Source organism: Petaurus breviceps, unplaced genomic scaffold (assembly GCF_028583685.1).
Source record: "Petaurus breviceps papuanus isolate PSGF00001 unplaced genomic scaffold, PetGlider_PUasm1.0 177, whole genome shotgun sequence".
Taxonomy (NCBI): Eukaryota; Metazoa; Chordata; class Mammalia; order Diprotodontia; family Petauridae; genus Petaurus; species Petaurus breviceps.
Genome location: NW_027185776.1, coordinates 1,017,759 through 1,037,381, shown reverse-complemented (window position 1 = coordinate 1,037,381; position 19,623 = coordinate 1,017,759). Strand labels below are relative to the sequence as shown.

The window sequence follows — 19,623 nt, the reverse complement described above, 5'->3', positions numbered from 1 at the left end:
AGGGTTTTCTACTGGAAAGGAAGAACATCCCCCTCATAGAGCTGTCAAGTATGGTACCAAAAAGAAAGAATAACTGGCATAAAACAAATTAGAAGAAGATCAGAAGAGAGGTCTAGTAACTTGTAGGAGAAAGCAATAAAACCTATGTCTCAAATGTCCATCTACAAATGCCATAAATAGGAAGAAAGAAATTTTAATGCAAGGAACAATAATTTGACCTCATTGGTTTTACTGATGTTTGTTGAAATGGAACTAATGACTCAACTATGGCAAAATAAACAGAATTGATAATAGGAGTGACAGTGTCACTATATAGTAAGAAAATTTATTCATTACAAAACTCATGGCCAGAAGGGGAGGCAATGAGTAGAGGATCAAGGGCAAAAATGTCCCTGACCAAGTATTCTATAGACTGTTCTGGAGGAGGAGGAAATAACACAAATCTGGCAGGCAGATGTGATATTTGATGTGAAGGCAAGCTTCAACTAGGCAGAAACCTACTGAAGGCCTCTACCTCTCAAAGGCAGAGAGCTGATACCTTTTTGATTTAATGATAACTTCAGCCTTCATAAAGTGGAAGGACCTACTTAGGACCTGATGATAACAAGCAAGGAGTATCTGATAACCTGAAATTGCAATTATGAGAACCTTAGCAACAAGTGATCACTCCTACCATAAAATTCAAGAAAACTGGACATAACAGTGTGACATATTTCCTAGATTTTGGGATGGTAGATTTCAAAAGGTTCAAAGAAAAGATAGCTAGGATCCAATGGACTAAATACTACGTGGGGAAGGTCAGCCAATGGGAATGTGAAGATCCAAAGAGTAGTATTCTGAAGAGCAACAGAAATTATCTCAATGAGGAAGAAAAGGGAGAGATAGCTAAAGAGTGCTATGATTGATATCCACATGAAGTAGGTAGCAGAGGGGATCATTAGTCTCATTTTGCAGCTGAGGAAACAGCAATTCTAAGTGACTTGTCTAAGGTCACCCAACTACCAGGAGTGCCTAAGCTAGAATAGCAACTGAGCTTTCCTAACTCTAAGCCTAATGCTCTTTCAGCTAGAAGTACACATCCTAGGTAATTAATAACAATTACAGGAATAAAACATTCAACCAAGAGCAGGTACTCAATATATCCTTTTGGAATTTAATTCAAATACTCAGAAGAGACAATGCCCAGTTTTTCTATTCTAATAAAATGCCAATATTGGTTAAGTCAGCTAGTAGATCATTCAACAAGCATTTATTTAGCACCGACTATGTGGTAGGCCCTGTGCTAAAAGCAAAAGTGAAAGCGATGAACTGCAGCAAGTATGGTTAACAGTGGTTGATGATGTCCAAACGTGGTTTGTCAAGAATACACTATTTAATATCTCATCTATCTAGTCTCCCAAGTTCACAATCTCAGTGTTCTGCACAACTCACACGGCTCATTTCACGTATCCAATGAGCTGCCACATCTTTTCATTTCTGCATCCAGAACATCTATCTCTGCACTACTTAATGAGCCCAGCTTAGTTCAGGGCTTTATCACCCCTGCAATACACCACAATGGTCCCCTCATTGTACTCCCTGCCTCATGTCTCTCTACTCTCATTCATTTTTTTTTTTTACTTATTTTTTTGGAGGTCAATTAGGGTTAAGTGACTTACCCAAAGTCACACGGCTAGTAAATATGTCAAGTGTCTGAGGCTGGATTTGAACTCAGGTCCTCCTGATTCCAGGGCTGGTGCTCTATTCACTGCGCCACCTAGCCACCCCATACTCTCATTCATTTTTAACAGAGCTAACAAAATGACCTTTCCTTAAAAATAAGTTTGATCACATCACTACTCTATCCAAAAGATCTCTAGTGGGTCCCAACTGCTGCTAGGATAAAACATAGAGTCCTCTCTGTCTTTTGAAGTCCTCCATAGCATGGCCCCATTCAGCTTAATAATAGATTACTCGCCTCTTTCTGTGCTCTATGGGTTAGCTACATTAGCCTGGCTCTCATCTCTTTGCCTTTCCACTGGCCATCTCCCATATCTGCAATGATCCTCCTTCTTATCACTTCCTCCCAGAATCCCACATGCACTATGAGGTTCAGTTCAAACACATTTTACGTGAAGTGTTTCTGGATTCCCTCTTACCCAATGCTAGTGGCCCTCCATTTCTAAACTGTATTTATTTTGCAATAATCCCAAGTATCTTTATCCCAACAGTATGCAAGATCTTTCAGTGGTGGAGTTTTCATCTTCGTATGTGTCTCTAGTGCCTCGCATGTATACTACAGTCGGTGCTTAATAAATGCTCGCTAATTGCCTGTCAAAGTTAGTGTTCATGCTAAAAGATCTGAGTTTAAAAATAATTTGGATTAAAGGGAATTAGAGAAATGTATATTTATGTTCATTAGCCAATTTCTCTAACAATATAAAAGTACAAAGTATTAACTATCAAGTAAAAATGTATGTTCCCTATAGTCTAGTAGCAATCTAACTCTCTTAACATTTAGTAAAGATGAATTATTCTTGGATACTATATGTAAACACCAACTCCAATGTTATGACTTCTCCTATGAGGGAGAAGCACAAATATGTACAAGCAAATATACAGAAATAAAGTCCAGAAGACCTAGGTTCTAATCTCACTTCTGATCTTAGGCAACTTACTTAACATCCATATTCATCAAGTAACTCCCTAAGTACTACCAAGTTGTAGATCTCAGTTGTGCTCTCTATTTGAGAATTTATCATAGTTCTCATATTGACAAAATCATAGATCCTTTAAGTATTTATGCATATTTATACACAAAAGAATATTAAGACAGATGTCTTTACATCACACTTGTTAAATGGGACTGCAAGCTTCATGGGAGCAAGAACCATATATTAACTAATGGACTCTCATATTAACTATGAACTCTTCCTTATTGCAAGATTCCATATAAAGTAGGTGCTCAGGAATTGTATATCGAATTGTATGTTTACTCTATGGTGGATTTACATATATACTTAAAATTACCTTCCTTCTCCCCCCATCAGTGATTCAGGCTCCCCCCATCAGTAGATAACTACTACCCTGAACCAACCAGGTCACATCCAGAACCAAATAAATTCCCTCTCACATTCCTCCAATGCTTTTACACTCAAGTAGAGTTGTTTTGAGATAAAGAAACTGATTGTAGCTTAATGAGAAATAAATTTTCATCATGATTATGAATACCAGTCCCATGACCCCTAAAGTCCATAAGTCTACTTCTGGCTTCCCAGTACCATCTTACTCCTATGGAGAGCCATTTCAACAATAATCACATTATTCCCCCCATATCCCTTACCCTTCCATCCTTCTGCTACTATAGCTGTCTTCTTTATCTCCAACTCTAGGTAAAGTCTAGTATCTTCTCTTTCTAATATTTTTCTTTGGCTACTGATTGTTACTGACAAAAATGTAAATTCCTGAAGCATAAGCAGTCCTGCCACATCTCATTGCCATCTATAAATGATGTGTTGGACTATTCTGGTATATCGGGGGAAGGGGAGGGGACTAGCAAGTCAGTCAACAAGTACTTATGAAGGACCTACCTACTATGTGTTAGACACTGTGTTAAGTGCTGGGGATATTTTTTTTTAAGACAAAAAACAGCCCCTGTTCTTAAGGAGTTCACAGCCTAATGAGGAAGACCACATGCAAACAACTCTGTGTGTGTGTGTGTGTGTGTGTGTGTGTGTGTGTGTGTGTACACACAGGCACGGGGGACAGTCAGTAAAAATGCCCAGAGTTGAGAGATGGATTGTCTTGTGTAAAAAATATCAAGAAGGCTAGTGTTACTGGAACATAGAGTATGCAGAAGGGAGTAAGGTATAAGAAAACTGGAGAGGCAGGAAGATGACAGATTATGAAGGGCTTGAAAAGCTAAATAGAGTTTAAATTTGATCTTGGAGGTAATAGGGAACCACTGGGGTTTATCAAATAAAGGGGTGATATGGTCAGACTTGTGTTTAAGGAAGATCAATTTGACAACTGAGGGAAGGATGGAACAGTGTATGGCAGGACGTAAAGCAAGGAGACCAACAGCAGGCTACTACAATAGTCTAGGTGTGAGGTTATGAGGATCAGTACTTGGATGGTGGCAGTGTCAGAGGAGAAAAGAGGGTATTCACAAGAGAAGTTGATAAGGTAGGAAGACAGAACTTAACAAATAATTGGATATTGAGGGGGAAGAAAAAAGAGTGAAGAATCAAGGATAACACTATCTTTGTACACCTGGGAGAGAGAAAATATCATTTCCCTCAAAAGTAATGGGGAAATTAGAAAGAAGTTTAGGGGCGGGGAAAGAGAATGAGATCCGTTTTGTACAAGTTGGATTTAAAATGTCTATCAGATATCCAATTCAGTAGGCAGCGGGAAATGTAAGACAGGAATTTAGGAGACAGGTGAGGGCTGATAAACGTTGCAACAACTGACATGATATATATTTTAAATCTTTTAAAACTACCTCTAGAGAAACATTATCTCTTGTTAAGTTAGGGACAGGGCTCTCCAACAAAATTCATCATTTTCAGTCTATTATATTTTAATTAGTAGTTATTTGACACCAACTATGACATTATTTAGTCACACAGAATTGCCTAATAGACTAGAAGTCAGAAATTGATGGCCTAGTGATCACTGTGCTTTAATTTACTTTTCAAGGGAACAGAAACCTCTTTTTTTTTCCTGTGAAATCTCTACTAAGAGATTCAATTAGACAACTTCTGATTAATCCCAGCTTCTATTAATTAAAGGTAAAGGGAGTTATAGGAAAACCTAACTGATTTAGGTCCTATATCTTTTTTTTATTTCATTTTTACTTTTTTCTTCAATTACATGTAAACAAAAAAAAATTTAATATTCGGTTTTTAAAATGTTGAGTTCCAAATTCTCTCCCTCCCTCTCTTCCCCTCCCTCCTCCTCCTTGAGAAGGTAAGCAGTTTGATATAGATTACACATATGCAGTCATGCAAAACATTTCCATATTAGCCATGGCACAAAAGAAAACAGAACAGAAAAAAGAAAAAAAAAGTTTTTAAAAGTATGCCTCGATCTGCATTAAACTCCATCAGTTCCTATCTCTGGAGGTAGATAGTATTTTTCATCATAAATCCTTCAGAACTGTTTTGGATCACTGTATTGATCAGAACAGATAAGTGATTCATAGCTGATCACTATACAATATTGTTGTTAATATAGACAATGTTCTCCTGGTTCTGCTCATTTCACTTTGTATCATTTCATCTAAGTCTTTTCAGGTTTTTTCTGAAAGCATCCTGCTCAATATTTCTTACAGCACAATAGTAGTCTATCACAATCTCGTTCAGCTATTCCCCAATTGATGGTTATCCTCTCAATTTCCGGCTTTTTGCCACCACAAAAAAGCTGCCATAAATATTTTTGTACATATAGGTCTTTTTCCTTTGATCTCTTTGGAATATAGACCAAGTAGTGGTATTGCTGGGTCAAAGGATATGCATAGTTTTATAGTCCTTTGGACAGTTTTAGGTGCTGATTCTTAAGTACTAATGTTTCCTCATTACATTTTCTTCCAAATAGCAATTTCAGTATAATCCTTGCCTTAAGGTATGACACACTCTAAACATAACTAAACATTATACAAACTACCTACACATACACACACACACACATTCACTCACTACACAAACTATATTTCTATACATAGTGTGAACAGTGTTTGGTCATGCTTAAAGGATTTCACACATCTAGAAAAGGGTTATACTTGCCTTGAGGTATAAAACAAATTGTGATATATATAGATATACACACAAATACATGGGTATGTATATATATTTATATTTGTAAAACCAGATGTGTGTATATGTGCATGCACATGCACACACACACACACACACACACACATGCACATGTATCTGTGCAAATTTCGGAGAAGATATTTACAGTGGAGAACAAGATACACCTGTTTTGTTGGTGCCCTGGCATGAAGCCTTAAGTTGGTTTTCAACACATCGAAATCTGGGTCAAACTTACCTGTTCTGCATACTATACAATGTTGTCCCCACTTACTCTAATTTCCAAATAAACTCAAATGTAATCCTTGAATACATTCAGCATTCTCCTTCCTCTGAACCATATGCACACATGTGCTATCTGTTTACAAACACATTAGGTAGGAAATGATGATTTGTTTCAAAAAGGGATAAAAAAAAGTATCATACATTTAAAATACTGCTTTATTTACAATGCAAGTAAGATGCATTTTTCAGTGAAGAGAGTTACTGAAGAGAACAAGGTACACATGTTTTGCTGGTCCCATGGCATGAATCCTTAAGTTGGCACTGAATAGACATTCAAATCTGGTTCCAATATGCCTGTCTAGCTTATCTCATAACGTTCCCCCCTCATTTACCCTAAATTTCAGATAAAACAGAATGTCTTCCCTTGAGTACATTCTGCTTTCCTCTTTCTCTGTACCTTTGCTGACAATTCCTACATCTGGAATACCCTCTTCCTCCTGACCCATCTCCAACCGCTGACATCATGACTTCTAAATCTAGGGTAGGGTATAGTGGAAAGGATTTTGGATTTGGAATCCAATGACCTGGGTTTAAATACTAAATGCCTGGGTGACCTTAGATAAGTCATTTAACTTTCTGACATCCCAGCTTTTTCATTTGTAAAATAGTGGGGTTGGAACAGAGGACCTCTAAAGTCCCTTTCAATTCTACAATCCTACTATCGTCTTTTAAGGCTACATCGTCAAATGGCACCTCTTTCCTCATGCCCTCCCTGATCCCCACTTTCTTTCCAAAGGAAGTCATCACTTGCTTTCAAAGCACTTTATTCACCATGTTAAATTACTTAGAATTTGTAATAGTTATATGAAATCATGACTAGAAATCCCGGTAGCTTGAAAGGTTCTTTAGAAGGACTCAATCTTATTTACATTTACATACCATACCATGCCTAACACACTGAATTCTACTAATAAACACTCAGTATATTAAGTGCCTAATAAATTTTCGTTGAATGAATGGATGGACTCATAGGAAGGAATACAAAGGATCCATCCTAAAGCCCACTTTCTAACAAAGATTATAAAGTACAGAAAAACTAAAATAATCAAATGTCTTTAAAAAAAATAGGCTTAAGAAATGTGAGTTAAGGGACGGCCAGGTGGCTCAGCGAGTAAGAGCACCGGCTCCAGTGTTGGGATGACCTGGATCAAATCCGGGCTCGGATACTCAGCACCACACCCAGAAATAACTGGCCGTGTAAGCTTGAGCAAGTTACTTAACCCTGATTGCTTAAAAAAAAAAAAATGTGAGTTAAAGTTGGGGGGGGGGGTGTCAACAACACTCAACATATTAAGTACCTACTATGCATCGGTTACTTGCTAAACAGAGGGGACACACAGAAATGCATAACCCAACCCTGGTTCCCAAGGGGCTCACAAGCAAATGGAGGAGAGGAGACACAAAGCCAGCTTTGTACAAACAAGATGTATACCGTACGAATTTGAGATGATCAATTATTTTCTAGAAAGCAACATTTCAATTGTCATTAATTCACAAATAAAAATTAGTAAACCTACCTAATGCAATAAAATATACAGAATATCAAAAGAAAAAAGGATTTTAAGCTAAAAGGCATTTTTAAGATTCTCTAGTCCAACTCTGTCATTGTAAAGTTGGGTAAACTCAAGCCCAAAGAATTCAAGACTTGTTTTTAGTTACAAAGATAGCAAATAGAAGAGCTGGGATTTGAGACCAGGTTTCTTGGTACTGGACTTGGAATCAGAAGACTCATCTTCATGAGTTCAAATCTGACCTCAGACACATACTGTGGGACACTGGGCAAGTCACTTAACCCAGTTTGGCTCAGTTTCCTCATCTATAAAATGAACTGAAGAAAGAAACAGCAAACTACTCCAGTATCTTTGCCAAGAGAACCCCAAATGGGGTCACAGACAATTGACTGGACAATAGCAACAACACAATCCTGACTCCAAATCTAGCCCTCTTCTAACTATTCTACATTGAGGGAGGAAGAAAAACAGCTTTAAAAAAGTAAGAGGTAGCAGCATATTATCTGTATTTGCCTCAATAATAATATCGTATATATTGCTTATATAACTAATTACTTAACTATCCATATTAACCTTAAATCATGCTTACCTGTATACACCTGTACCTTTCCTTATTAAACTGTAAGCTCTTTGGGGAAAGGAACAATTATTTTTTTTTCTTATCTCAATAACCCCAGCACTTAACAATAACTTTTATATCCTCTAATGATCCATGTAGCTTCTCTCTCCACTGGCATAGTTCATAAAACTTCCTCCATCTTGGCAAAGAGTTTTTATAAGATGCAGTGACTGAGAAGAGGTCTCCAGTTCTAAGTCATTTAGGCTTAGTTAAGATGGTCCTAGAATGACAGATATGGGCTAACTTTAGGCCTAAGCATGAAGGCTTTCCAACTTCCTAGAACCTGTCAGAGCTCATCCTCTGATGGCAAAGCCTTTGGAAAAAGGTCTTACAGATGTGTGTGCACATGTATGTAAACCTATAAAAATATATACACACATAGGTACAAGTGATCAACAGTTATATCAATTATTAGTTACATTAATGAACATATTCATCATAACACATAATATAATTTATTAGATTATATACAATATGATGTGAAATGATGCCATAAATGTATTGTTATGTTATATATTATATTTGGTAAATCTATTGTTATAATAATTCAATGTTTATTGAATACTTCATTCTACAGGGAAAAAAACTAAGGCCAAGAGAGGTTAAGGGGCTTGTCAAAAGGCACCTGGAACTTTTAGGAGTCAGGGAAACAGGTAGGACAGCTATGTAAGATCACTTCAGGCCTGAGATTCTGTGGCTAATTTGAGACAAACAGCATGAATGTATATGAAAAAGTAATGAATAATGTATCATCTGGGTAGATTCAGGCTGGTCACGATGTGCAGCTGGGTGAGAGGCTGCCGATGCTGTAGCACAAATCTATCAAATCCCATCACAACCTCAACAGCAAACACCCCACTCAAAGAACATCTCTCCTATTGGGTCTTCGATATACAGGACCAAGGACAGTGCACAGAAGGTACAGAAGGGTGTAGACAGACTGCTGGCAGACAAAGTCCTGAACTCACATGATAAGTATGGATAGTCAGAGCTCACCAAGGATTGACTGAGCTGACTTGGGTGAATTTTATTTTCCATGACACTCTACCTTGGGGGAGCTCAGGGACTCATAGGGTTTCTACCACATAGGGGAAGGAGCAAGGCACCATTCCACCTTGGAAGGAAATGTTTCAGTTTCTGCACCATTGAAAGGAACAATTTCAGTCAACTAGTTCATTTTTTTTAATCTTTTATTTATTTTTAATTTTCAACATTCATTTCCACAAGATTTTGAATTACAAATTTTCTCCCCATACTTTCCCTACCCCCACCCCAGGGTATCGAGCCTACTGAATACCCCTTCCCCTAATCTGCTCTCTCTTATATCCTCCCCCATCCCCCTTTTTTTTTCTTTTTCTTTTTCCAAATGCTTTCTTAATTTCTGGTTTGCATCATTTTTCTTTTTCTTTTTCCAAATTCTTTCTTAATTTCTGGTTTGCATCATTCATTTCTGCCAGATTTTGGGTTACAAATTTTCTCCCTGTTTTTCCCCTAACCACCTCCCCAAAATGGCAGTCCCCCAGAATATCCCCTCCTCTTATTTCCCAATTACATGTAAAATAGTATTAATAATAGTATACATATATTTAAATATTTGGCTTTAAAACTTTGAATTCCAGATTCATTCCCTTCCTCCCTTGTCACCCACCCTTACTGGGAAGATAAGCAGTTCAATATAGGTTGTACATGTGTAGCTAATGCAAAACATTACCATAGTAGATATATTGTAGAAGACTGATTATATTTCCCTCCCTCCACTCCCATCTGCCACTTGATCTATTCTCTACTTTGATCCTGTCCTTTTTCAAAAGTGAGTACTTCCAACTTCCCTCCCCCCAAGTCTGCCCTCCCTTCTATCATCCCCCCTCTCATTCCCTTCCCCCCTACTCTCCTGTAGGGTGAGATACCCTATTTAGTGTATGTCATTCCTTCCCTGAGCCAAATTCAATGAGAATATGGTTGACCCATTCCCTTTTGCCTTCCTATTCTTCCCCTCCATTGTACCCATTTTCCCTTGCCTCTTTCTATATGAGAGTTTGCCCTATTCTCTCTCTCCCCTTCTCCTCTCATTATATTCCTCTCTCACCTCTTGATTTGACTTAAGTATCATCCCTTCCTATTAAATTGATCCTGTGCCCTCTATCTAATATACATATATATTTCCTTCAACTATTTTCATACTGAGAAAAGTTTTATCAGTTACAATTATCGTTTTTCCATGTAGGAATATAAACAGTTCAACTTTGATAAGTTCCTTATGATTTCTTTTCCCTGTTTACCTTCTCATGCTTCTCTTCCTTCTTGTATCTGAATGTCAAATTTTCTATTCAACTCCGTTTTTTTCTTCAAAAATACTTGAAAGTCTTCTATTCCATACATGATACTCAGTTTTGCTAGGTAGGTGACTCTTGGTTTTAATCCCAGCTCCTTTGACCTCCGGAATATCATATTCCAGGCCCTTTAATCCCTCAGTGTAGAAGCTGCCAGATCCTGGGTTATCCTGATGGTGTTTCCACAATATTCAAATTGTTTCTTCCTGGTTGCTTGTAATATTCTCTCCTTGATCTGGGAATTCTGGAACCTGGCTATAATATTCCTAGGAGTTTTCTTTTTGGGATCTTTTTCAGGAGGTGATCGGTGGATTCTTTCAACCTCTATTTTGCCTTCTGGTTCTAAAACATCAGGGCAGTTTTCCTTGTGAATTTCTTGGAAGATGCTTTCTAGGTTCTTACTTTGATCATGGCTTTCAGGTAGTCCAATAATTTTTAAATTATCTCTCCTAGATCTATTTTCCAGGTCAGTGGTTTTTCCCATGAGATATTTCACATTGCCTTCTATTCTTTCATTTGTTTGGATCTGTTTAACATCATCTTAATTTCTCCTCAAGTCACTAGCTTCCTTTTGGTCCATTCTAAATCTGAGGGAATGATTCTCCTCATTGAGTTTTTGAGATTCTTTTTCCATCTGGCAAATTCGACTTTTTAAGGCATTCTTCTCCTTATTGCCTTTTTGAGCCTCTTTTGCCATTTGAGTTGGTCTGTTTTTTAAGGTAGTATTTTCCTCAGTCAGGCTGTTGACTCTCCTTTCATAATTTTCTTGCATCATTCTCATTTCTCTTCCCAATTTTTCCTCCACTTCTCTTATCTGATTCTTAAGGGCCTCTATGGCCTGTAACCAGCTCGTATTTTCCTTTGAAGCTTTTGGTGCAGGAGTTCTGACTTCACTGTCTTCCTCCTGTTCCATGCTCTGACCCTTTTTGTCCCCAAAATAGGAGTCTAATGTTGGATTCTTCTGTTTGATTTGCTTCCTTTGCCTGGTCATGTCGCCCCTCAGTCACTCGACCCCTTGCTTTTTGCCAAAGTAGAACTCTGCCACCAGACAGGGGAGCTTCCGTCCCAAACACTGGGGTTTTCTCAGTTGCCGGAATTATTGGTTGGGTGCCCTCTCTGAGGTCTCCACACGCTCTGGCAAACTGGACACATACCCCAGGACCTCCACCCTAGACTGCAATCCAGATCCAAGCAGGTTAAAGCAAGAGCGATTACCCCTCAGACTGGTCACTTGGTCCCCCTACAGTCTGCAGGCCAGGAGCTGAAGCTGCAATGTGGTGCTGGCACAGGGCTGTGCTGAGGCGGCTATGAGGCTTCCCACACTGGGGGCAAAAGCCAACACTCTCCCAACTACTGGTCCCAAAGTCCACACTGCACTGACCTCTCACTTTGTCCTTAGCATCTATGTGTTGATAATTCTGGAGACAACCACAGCTGCTGGTGATCTAGAGTCCCTCCAGCCGGTGGCTTGTCAGGCCTGCCCTGGGGCTAAAACCTCTGCTCAGGTTGGCCTGGGTTCAGCTCCCAGAGCGCTGTGCTGGCCCATTCCTGCCAGCCTGTCATCAGCGGGAGGTTAGCTTCTCTGTGTCATTTTGTGGGTTCTGCAGCTCCAAAGTTTGTTCAGAGTTCCCTTTTACATGAATTTGGGAAGGTGGAACCCAGAGCCTCACATAGGTCCTGTTTCTACTCTGCCATCTTGACTCTGCCCCAACTAGTTCATTTTCACACGCTTGCACAAACAATTCCACATTCATAGATTTAAGAGCAAAGCAACACTAGTATCATGGGATTTTAAAAGCTGGAAGAGATAATTTAAGAGGTCATTCCCTCCTGTCCCAACAGGAAGCATATATGTTCTAAAAAGTTTATAGCAGCTCTTTGTGGTGCCAAAGAACTGGAAATTGTGGGGATGCCCATCAACTAGGAAATGGCTGAACAAATTGTGGTATATGATAGTGATGGAATACTGTTGTGCTATAAGAAATAATAAGCTCAATGATTTTAGAAAAAAAAACATGGAAAGACTTGCATGAAATAATGAGCGAACCACGCAGAACCAAGAGAACATTATATACAGTAACTGCAATATTGTTTTAAGAATGGCTTTGAACAAATAAGTCATTCTGACTATTACAATATCTAGATTAACTATAATGGACATAAGAAAGATACTATCTGCATTCAGAGAAAAAACTGATAAATAGAAGTATGTATAGAATAATTTTACACACACAAACATATACATACACCTATTTTTGTCTAATGGTAGCCACCTCTAGGGTGGGTGGAAGGGAAAAAAGAAAAAAAGATATTTACATAATAACTTTATCATATATTTAAAATAGCAAGTTGTACATAATAGTTTTGCAGTTTCATGTGCAATCATCTTTTTATTATACTACATTATGGAAATGCTTGTTTTATTCCCTAAACTAAAAATTAAAGAAAGTTTTAAAAAACTAAAGGAAAAGAAACAAAAACAATGTACTCGAGGTTAAAAAAAATTGTAGAAAATGGCAAAATCAGGACTGGAACTCAGTCTTCACCTGTCAATTCAATGCTTTTTCTACATTTGTCACATAATGTGTGGTTCCAGATCAGTCTGGGCTCAGTTACATCCAGATCCACCAAAGGTACTTCAATCTATAACCCTGACTTTCCCAGGATCCCAAAACCATGTCTATTTTTAAAGTTTTTAGAGTTTGAGATTTATGCTACTTAAATATCCAGAATTCATAACTCAGGCTCCCTCACTCAAAGCCAGCTCTGCTGTTAGAACTGAGGGAATCTTCTGTACTCTACAACAAGGAGAGAAGAGGTGTGAAATGTCACTGTCACACAGGTTTCCTTTGAGAGTTTTATAAAATTGTCTTTCTTTCTTTAAATAAAATGAATGGTTCAGGGAAGGGGGAATGAGTAGGAGGTGGTGAACTGGAAAAAGTCTATGGTGCAAAACAGTGCTAAAAACTAAAGAACTTAGATCAATGCAGTGGCCAGTCATGATTCCACAGAAAATGATGAAGAAGACTGTGATCCATCTCTTAACAAAGAATAGATGATCCTAGGATACAGAATGAGATTGGGCTGTTGTGGAAATATATTTTGCTTGACTCTGAATGTTTGTTACTAGATTTTTTATTTTCCCTCTACACCTGGGAGGTACACAAGCTCAATAACTAGGGGAAAAAAACCACCACATTTTAAATGACTATGATAAAAAATACATCAATAAAAATTTAATTTTTGTAAAAGAAAGAAAGTAATGTAGGAAATTTATCACACAATTTAGCTTGACTGATTTAAAGGAGAATTTTCTCTCTATATACCTTGACTTGGAAAAAGTTTTTATTTCTTCTTCATCTTAGGACAAATGCCACTGGTAAGACATTTTAAAGGAGTCTTAATTTTTACAATAGTTACATTGATGCCTTTTATTTTTATGTCACAGTTATTCTGGATGGTCTTCACCCTGTATTCTACCACCATCACTCCCATTCCATCCCTAATGAGCCTTCCTTTTTAATAAAGAAACGAATCAAGTAAGGAAGACCAATGTGACCCCGAGAGACCAAAATGATCTCCTACCTCCACAAGAAAAGGATGAAAATACATTCCTTCATATTTTCTTAGGTACCAAGAGGGGATCATTGCAATTACATAGCTTTATTTTATTGTTCTTTTCTTTTACACTCCTAAGTTTACTGTATGTACCATTTTCCTAGTTCTACTCACTACACTTTGAATCAGACCTTCTCGTGGCTCTCTGACCCACTTACCTACATATTTTAAAATAAGCATTCCTTTCATCACGAATATGAAGACTATTTACCTTGTGACAAGAAACCAAGCCATCTTTGCAAAGTCTGGAGAGAGTCTCATATAGGTCTTAATGTGAGGCATGGCGTTGGTACGACCTGAGGTTTCTGCTGACCATTTGCTGGTAAAAGGAAAGACACACATTAGTTTTTCATTAACCAATGCCAAATTGGCTTCACGATTGATGTCAGAAACATATGACAATGCAACTGAGTAATACAGATTCATATTAGGCAAAAGAAAATCTAAATAGTAGAGAAACAAAGTAATACAAGATATACTGCAGAGATCATTCCAAATTCAGGCATCCACTCTGAGTCTGCCTCCTAGGTCTGAATGACTAGACATAAAAGATGTCATGGAAGAACTCATCAGAATTACCAACTAGGTTATGCCTGAAACAGAAAGGCATCTTATGACAGCACCACTGACTTTAGAAAAGATTTGTTCAGTAGATGTGGAGCCTGCATCAGATTGCACACTGTCTTGGGGAGGGGGAAAAAATTTAAAATTCAAAAGCTTGTGGAACTGAATGTTGTAAACTAAAAATAAACAAATAAAAAAAAAAGATTCATTCAGTAGGAGATGGTCCAATTTTGATTACCCTCCTGTGAAAAGTTTAGTTGCTATAATGGTAATGGGAATTTGAAGATCTTCCCTGCCCCTTTTATTTGCCATCAGGCAGGTACTTGGTGCTTAGTTTCAAGTTCATTGTGAATCCCACAGTGGGATAAACTTACTGATGTTACAGAAGTGGCAGGACAGGGAAGAGCTAATACTTTATATAAAGAAAAGCCCAAGCTAGAGAGCCAGAACTTCTGGAAGCAAGCATATTGGAGGTAGAACAGCTACGGCTGGAGAGAGAGAGAAATGCCGGGAATGAGAACTGCTGAGAGGGAGAGAGAGAGAGGGAACTGCTACGAATTGAGAACAGAACTTGTGGTGGCAGAATGGAGAGCTGACAACTTCTTCTAAGAACTGAACTGAGAACTTCTGAGAGATGAGAAGAGAGGAGAACTGGAAGGAAGCATGACTGTTTTGATGTTACTTTGTCAGATTCATCTATTGATAGTTGTTACTGGGACCTTGCTGCTGGTTCAGAAGCCCTGAAAGAAGATTTTCTTGTTGTATGTTTACAGAAATCCTGGAGGAGGGTCTTACACTTTCAGAAGTCCTGGGACTATACTGATGATTGATGTTGAATTCTCAGATCTTGTTAGTGGGTCTGAGTTGATTTCACAGGCAGAAAGTGAATCGATGAGGATGCCAGCAATGTGTATAAATGTTATTGTGGCTTTGTTAAGCTTTGTCTTCCCAGCAACAGAAACTGTGAAGGACTTGAAGTGCTAGACACTGGGAGTTTCAGTATGGAACAGGAACTGGACAAGGAGCTGGACAACAAGGAGCTGGCAGAAGCTGGGATCATAGAAGAGGAACTATGGAAGCGGAGAGCCAGCCTTAAGTCAAGATGAAAAGATCCCTCCTTGGGTATTTAATGCAAACTGAGAAGATCATGACTTACCAGGGGTGGAGAACTTTGACCTTTATATTTAGATGACTGAGTTAAGGACTTACTAATTAAGGATAACTGGAAACTAATCTCCAATTAAGAAAGAAGACTTTTTTCATTTAAGAAATTAAGACAGTGTGACCTGGGGGTGGAGGGCTTTGACCTTTATAATTTGTGTCAATTAAGGAGGGTGACTGAATTAAGGACTTACTAAATGAATGTTATCTTTTGCTTAAAACTATGTGACCACTTTGGTGAAAACTATGTGGCCATTTTAGTGATAAGTTGTTATGCCATAACTTTCTGAATTTGTACTTTGATTTCTGTGAATGTTTTGTCTTAGTTTGTTACTGAATAAACAGAGAGTTCACTATACTAGGTCATCAGAACCTTGAAAGCTGTTCACAGCATCAGTCCTCTGGAAAGCTGCTTGTGCTTGGTTTTACAGTTGCTAAAGATGTGATACAGTAGAAAGAATTTTGGATAGGGGAGTCAGGGTATCTGAAGTATATTCTCTCTAATACCACTAACTAGCTGTGTTGCTTTGGGCAAATCACTTTATCCCCACTGAGCCGCAGTGTTATCCTTTGCAAATATGGCAGTATTGGACTAGATCATCTCTAAGGTTTCATCCAGCTTGAAATTGATATGAATTTAAGAAATCTTGATAAATTACTGTTATGTCACGGCATGAGATCAAGATCTGGAATGTTAACAATAAAAACAGATAAATGAAAAAAGCTCGAGAACACCAAAATCACGCCACTTGATCATAGTTCCAAAATATTTCTATAAACCATTCTTTTTCTAATGTTTGGTGAATTTGGAAGAAAACACAGTAAAAATCTTTTTTTGGGCACTCTAATAATGAAAATTCCCTAACCTATTTTTTAGCATACCTAGTATACAACAATAAAAGTCTGAGAAATTGTCGATGCTAAAATGTTTAATAATTTAAAATTGAATCAGTTAATTAACAAGTATTTTTAAGTAGATACTACATGCCAGACATATATATTGTTCCAAAGTACTTATCAGTCGATGATAACCTTGCATTCTCATCTCATTTGACAACTGAGGAAACTAAGGCTCACAGAAGTTAACAAAACTGCTCAATTAAATAGGTACTTGGGCCTTTTCACTATCAACTTTTGTACATTGTACAAAAGTGGACCTTTTTATACAGGGTAGGTTAGCGTCAAGTATACATGATTGCATTTTAATTATTGAAAACCAATCACACTTGTCTGGTATAGATGGCTAACATCTATTAAAGAAAATATTTAGTTAATGACCATCCTGGAAGCCAAGAATACCAGTGATTGAAAGTAATAATTTATATAATGTTTTGGGTTTGCAAAGTGTTGTCTCAATTTACCCTCATAAAAACTCTAGGAGATTTAAATTACAAGTTAATTTGCTTATGTTATGGAGGAAGAAAAAAGAAGATTATAAGAAATACCACCTTATAAAACATTACAGAGTAGAATAAGTTGAAGTGCATTTGGAAAATATATAGCACTTTCAATGGTCGCAACATACTCTTTGCCACAAAAGCCCATCTTTACAAAGCCAAAATTCCTCTAACGATGTTGTATGGCCACAAATAACTGCACACCAAGAGCTCAGAAAATCAACATTTCAGGTGGCCCAAAGGACAATGCAAAGACACAGGGTAGGAGCAAACCATGCTGCAGCGTATTATGAACAAGGCATTAAAGTAAAAAAAAAACAGCCCAGCATACACATACACACACACATAGTGTGTATGTATATATGCATATATATGAGTACAAGAAGAAGGTAGAATAGTCAAGTAGCAAGAATGAAAATGCAACATATAGACAACCTGTAGTATCCAAAGACCTAATGGAAAACTATTAATATCTTGAATGGATGCTCTATGAAAGACTCATGAAAGGACATGAACAAGATCTTCAGAGGATGAGATGGCAGTTAACACTGAAAGGATTATCTACATCCATGGGATATGATGGGACAGTGCCACTGGCCCAACAGAAGACTCATCTTCTACAGAAATCCTTCCCCAATCCCTCTTAATTCTAGTGCCTTCTCTCTATTATTTCCCATTTATCCCATCTATATCTTATGTGTATGTATCTGTTTGCATGTTGTCTCCCCCATTAGACTGTACGCTCCTTGAGGGCAGGCAACGTCTTTTGCCTTTTTTTGGTATCTCCAGCACTTGGAATAGTGCCTGGAACATAGTAGGTACTTAATTTACGTTTATTGATTGAATCTCTTGTGTACAATGGTCCCAAACTCACATGGCAGTTTCCTTTAATTATCCCTTTGCACAAGAACTATCTAAATCTTTGCTTCCTATGAAGAAAGACTTCTTAATATGACATACTTTAAACAAAGGTACATATAACATGATGTAACAGAACACAAACAACCCAATACCACTGGTTTTGAAATGCTTGCTTTAGGAAGGAAGCTGATAAACTCTTCTACAAGTCAAAAGTAGGAACTAATGGGCAAGGTCTATTCTGGCTGGGAGAGAGGGATTAAAATGCTGTTTTATTTATATCACATTCCAGGATATTTAATATGGCTGATGTCCAATCTCAGTATTCTTTAAAACAACCCTCAACATTTAAACTGAATACTGTCTCCTAAAACGGAAATGGTGCCTTAGTTGACTTTCTCTAGCAAAAATTTTTAAAATTCTCTTATTTCATTATTTTAGTAGCTAAATATAGAGAAAAGAAAAAAAATCGATACACCTGCAGCCTAAATAGTCTATTTTTGAAAAGTGGTATAATAGAGAGATTGATGGATTTGGAATTAGAAAGATGTAGGTACAAATCCTGTCTATGGCACTTACTAGTGGTGGGGGCATGAGGCAAGTCACTGTCTTCCTAAGCCTCACTCAATTTATCTCTAAAATAGGGGCAATTATACCAAAAGTACTTATCTCACAAGGTTGTAGTGAGGCTCAATCCAGATAATGTTCTTAAAGCAATTTGCAAACTTCAGAGGACTATCTAAATGTCACTTGTTGTCATCAAGTTTAACAAGGAGAAACATCATAAAACTAGTACTTACTGAAAATAGGAGTGTAGCCAAAGTTGTTTTTCTGCAGTTTGTAAACTGTATGGAAGAGAGCCGCCAGCTTTTAAGACAAAAAGAAGGCAAAATAAGTTAGAAAATGCATTACAAGATCTTTTTTAAAAATAGTGGTACAGCTGGAAGAGTCCTTGAAAAAAATAATTCAGTAAACCACCAGTGGGTAGATAAAAAAAATACTATCTTCATTACTCTAATCTTATAAAATCTTTTTTCGAAAAAGAATTGTCCAAGCCCTACAATGGGCTATATTGACAAGGTTTCTTTTCTTGGAAAAGAAGATTAAGCACATAGACTTGCTAGAGGGCATGAAAAGGTTTAAAATGTTGAGAAGCATCAGGACATAGTGAACACTACACTGAAACTGGATTTGGGGGATCTGGGTTTGAAGTTATACTTTGTAACTCAGTGGCTACCTATGTGGCCTCAGGTCAATTGTTTAACTACTTTAACCCTCAGTCTCCTCATCTATAAAATGAAATCTCCAAGGTAATTTCTAACTGTGAGTCATATGATTCTGAGTTAAAGAATGGTACAGTTTAGCACAAAGTGCCTCCTGGACAGTTCTGAATTACAGGTTCAGAAGTCAGAATTCTATCTCTTATCTTACTACCAACTAGTTAGTTACCCTAGGTAAGTTACTTCTTGATGAAGCTCAGTTTTCTTA

The 19,623-nt window shown here is 37.6% G+C and overlaps 1 protein-coding gene across 6 annotated transcripts in view; it reads right to left on the bottom strand.

The window, feature by feature from the left end:
• TDP1 (tyrosyl-DNA phosphodiesterase 1) overlaps nucleotides 1-19,623 on the bottom strand; it is a 160,912-nt gene that overhangs the window by 74,647 nt on the left and 66,642 nt on the right. For all 6 annotated transcript variants that reach the window (XM_069085970.1, XM_069085974.1, XM_069085969.1 and 3 more), the window contains exons 12-13: nucleotides 18,936-19,002; nucleotides 14,367-14,474 (exon numbers count right to left, since the gene is read on the bottom strand). In XM_069085970.1, coding sequence (XP_068942071.1) covers nucleotides 14,367-14,474; nucleotides 18,936-19,002 — 175 coding nt within the window. The remainder of the gene's footprint in view (nucleotides 1-14,366; nucleotides 14,475-18,935; nucleotides 19,003-19,623) is intronic.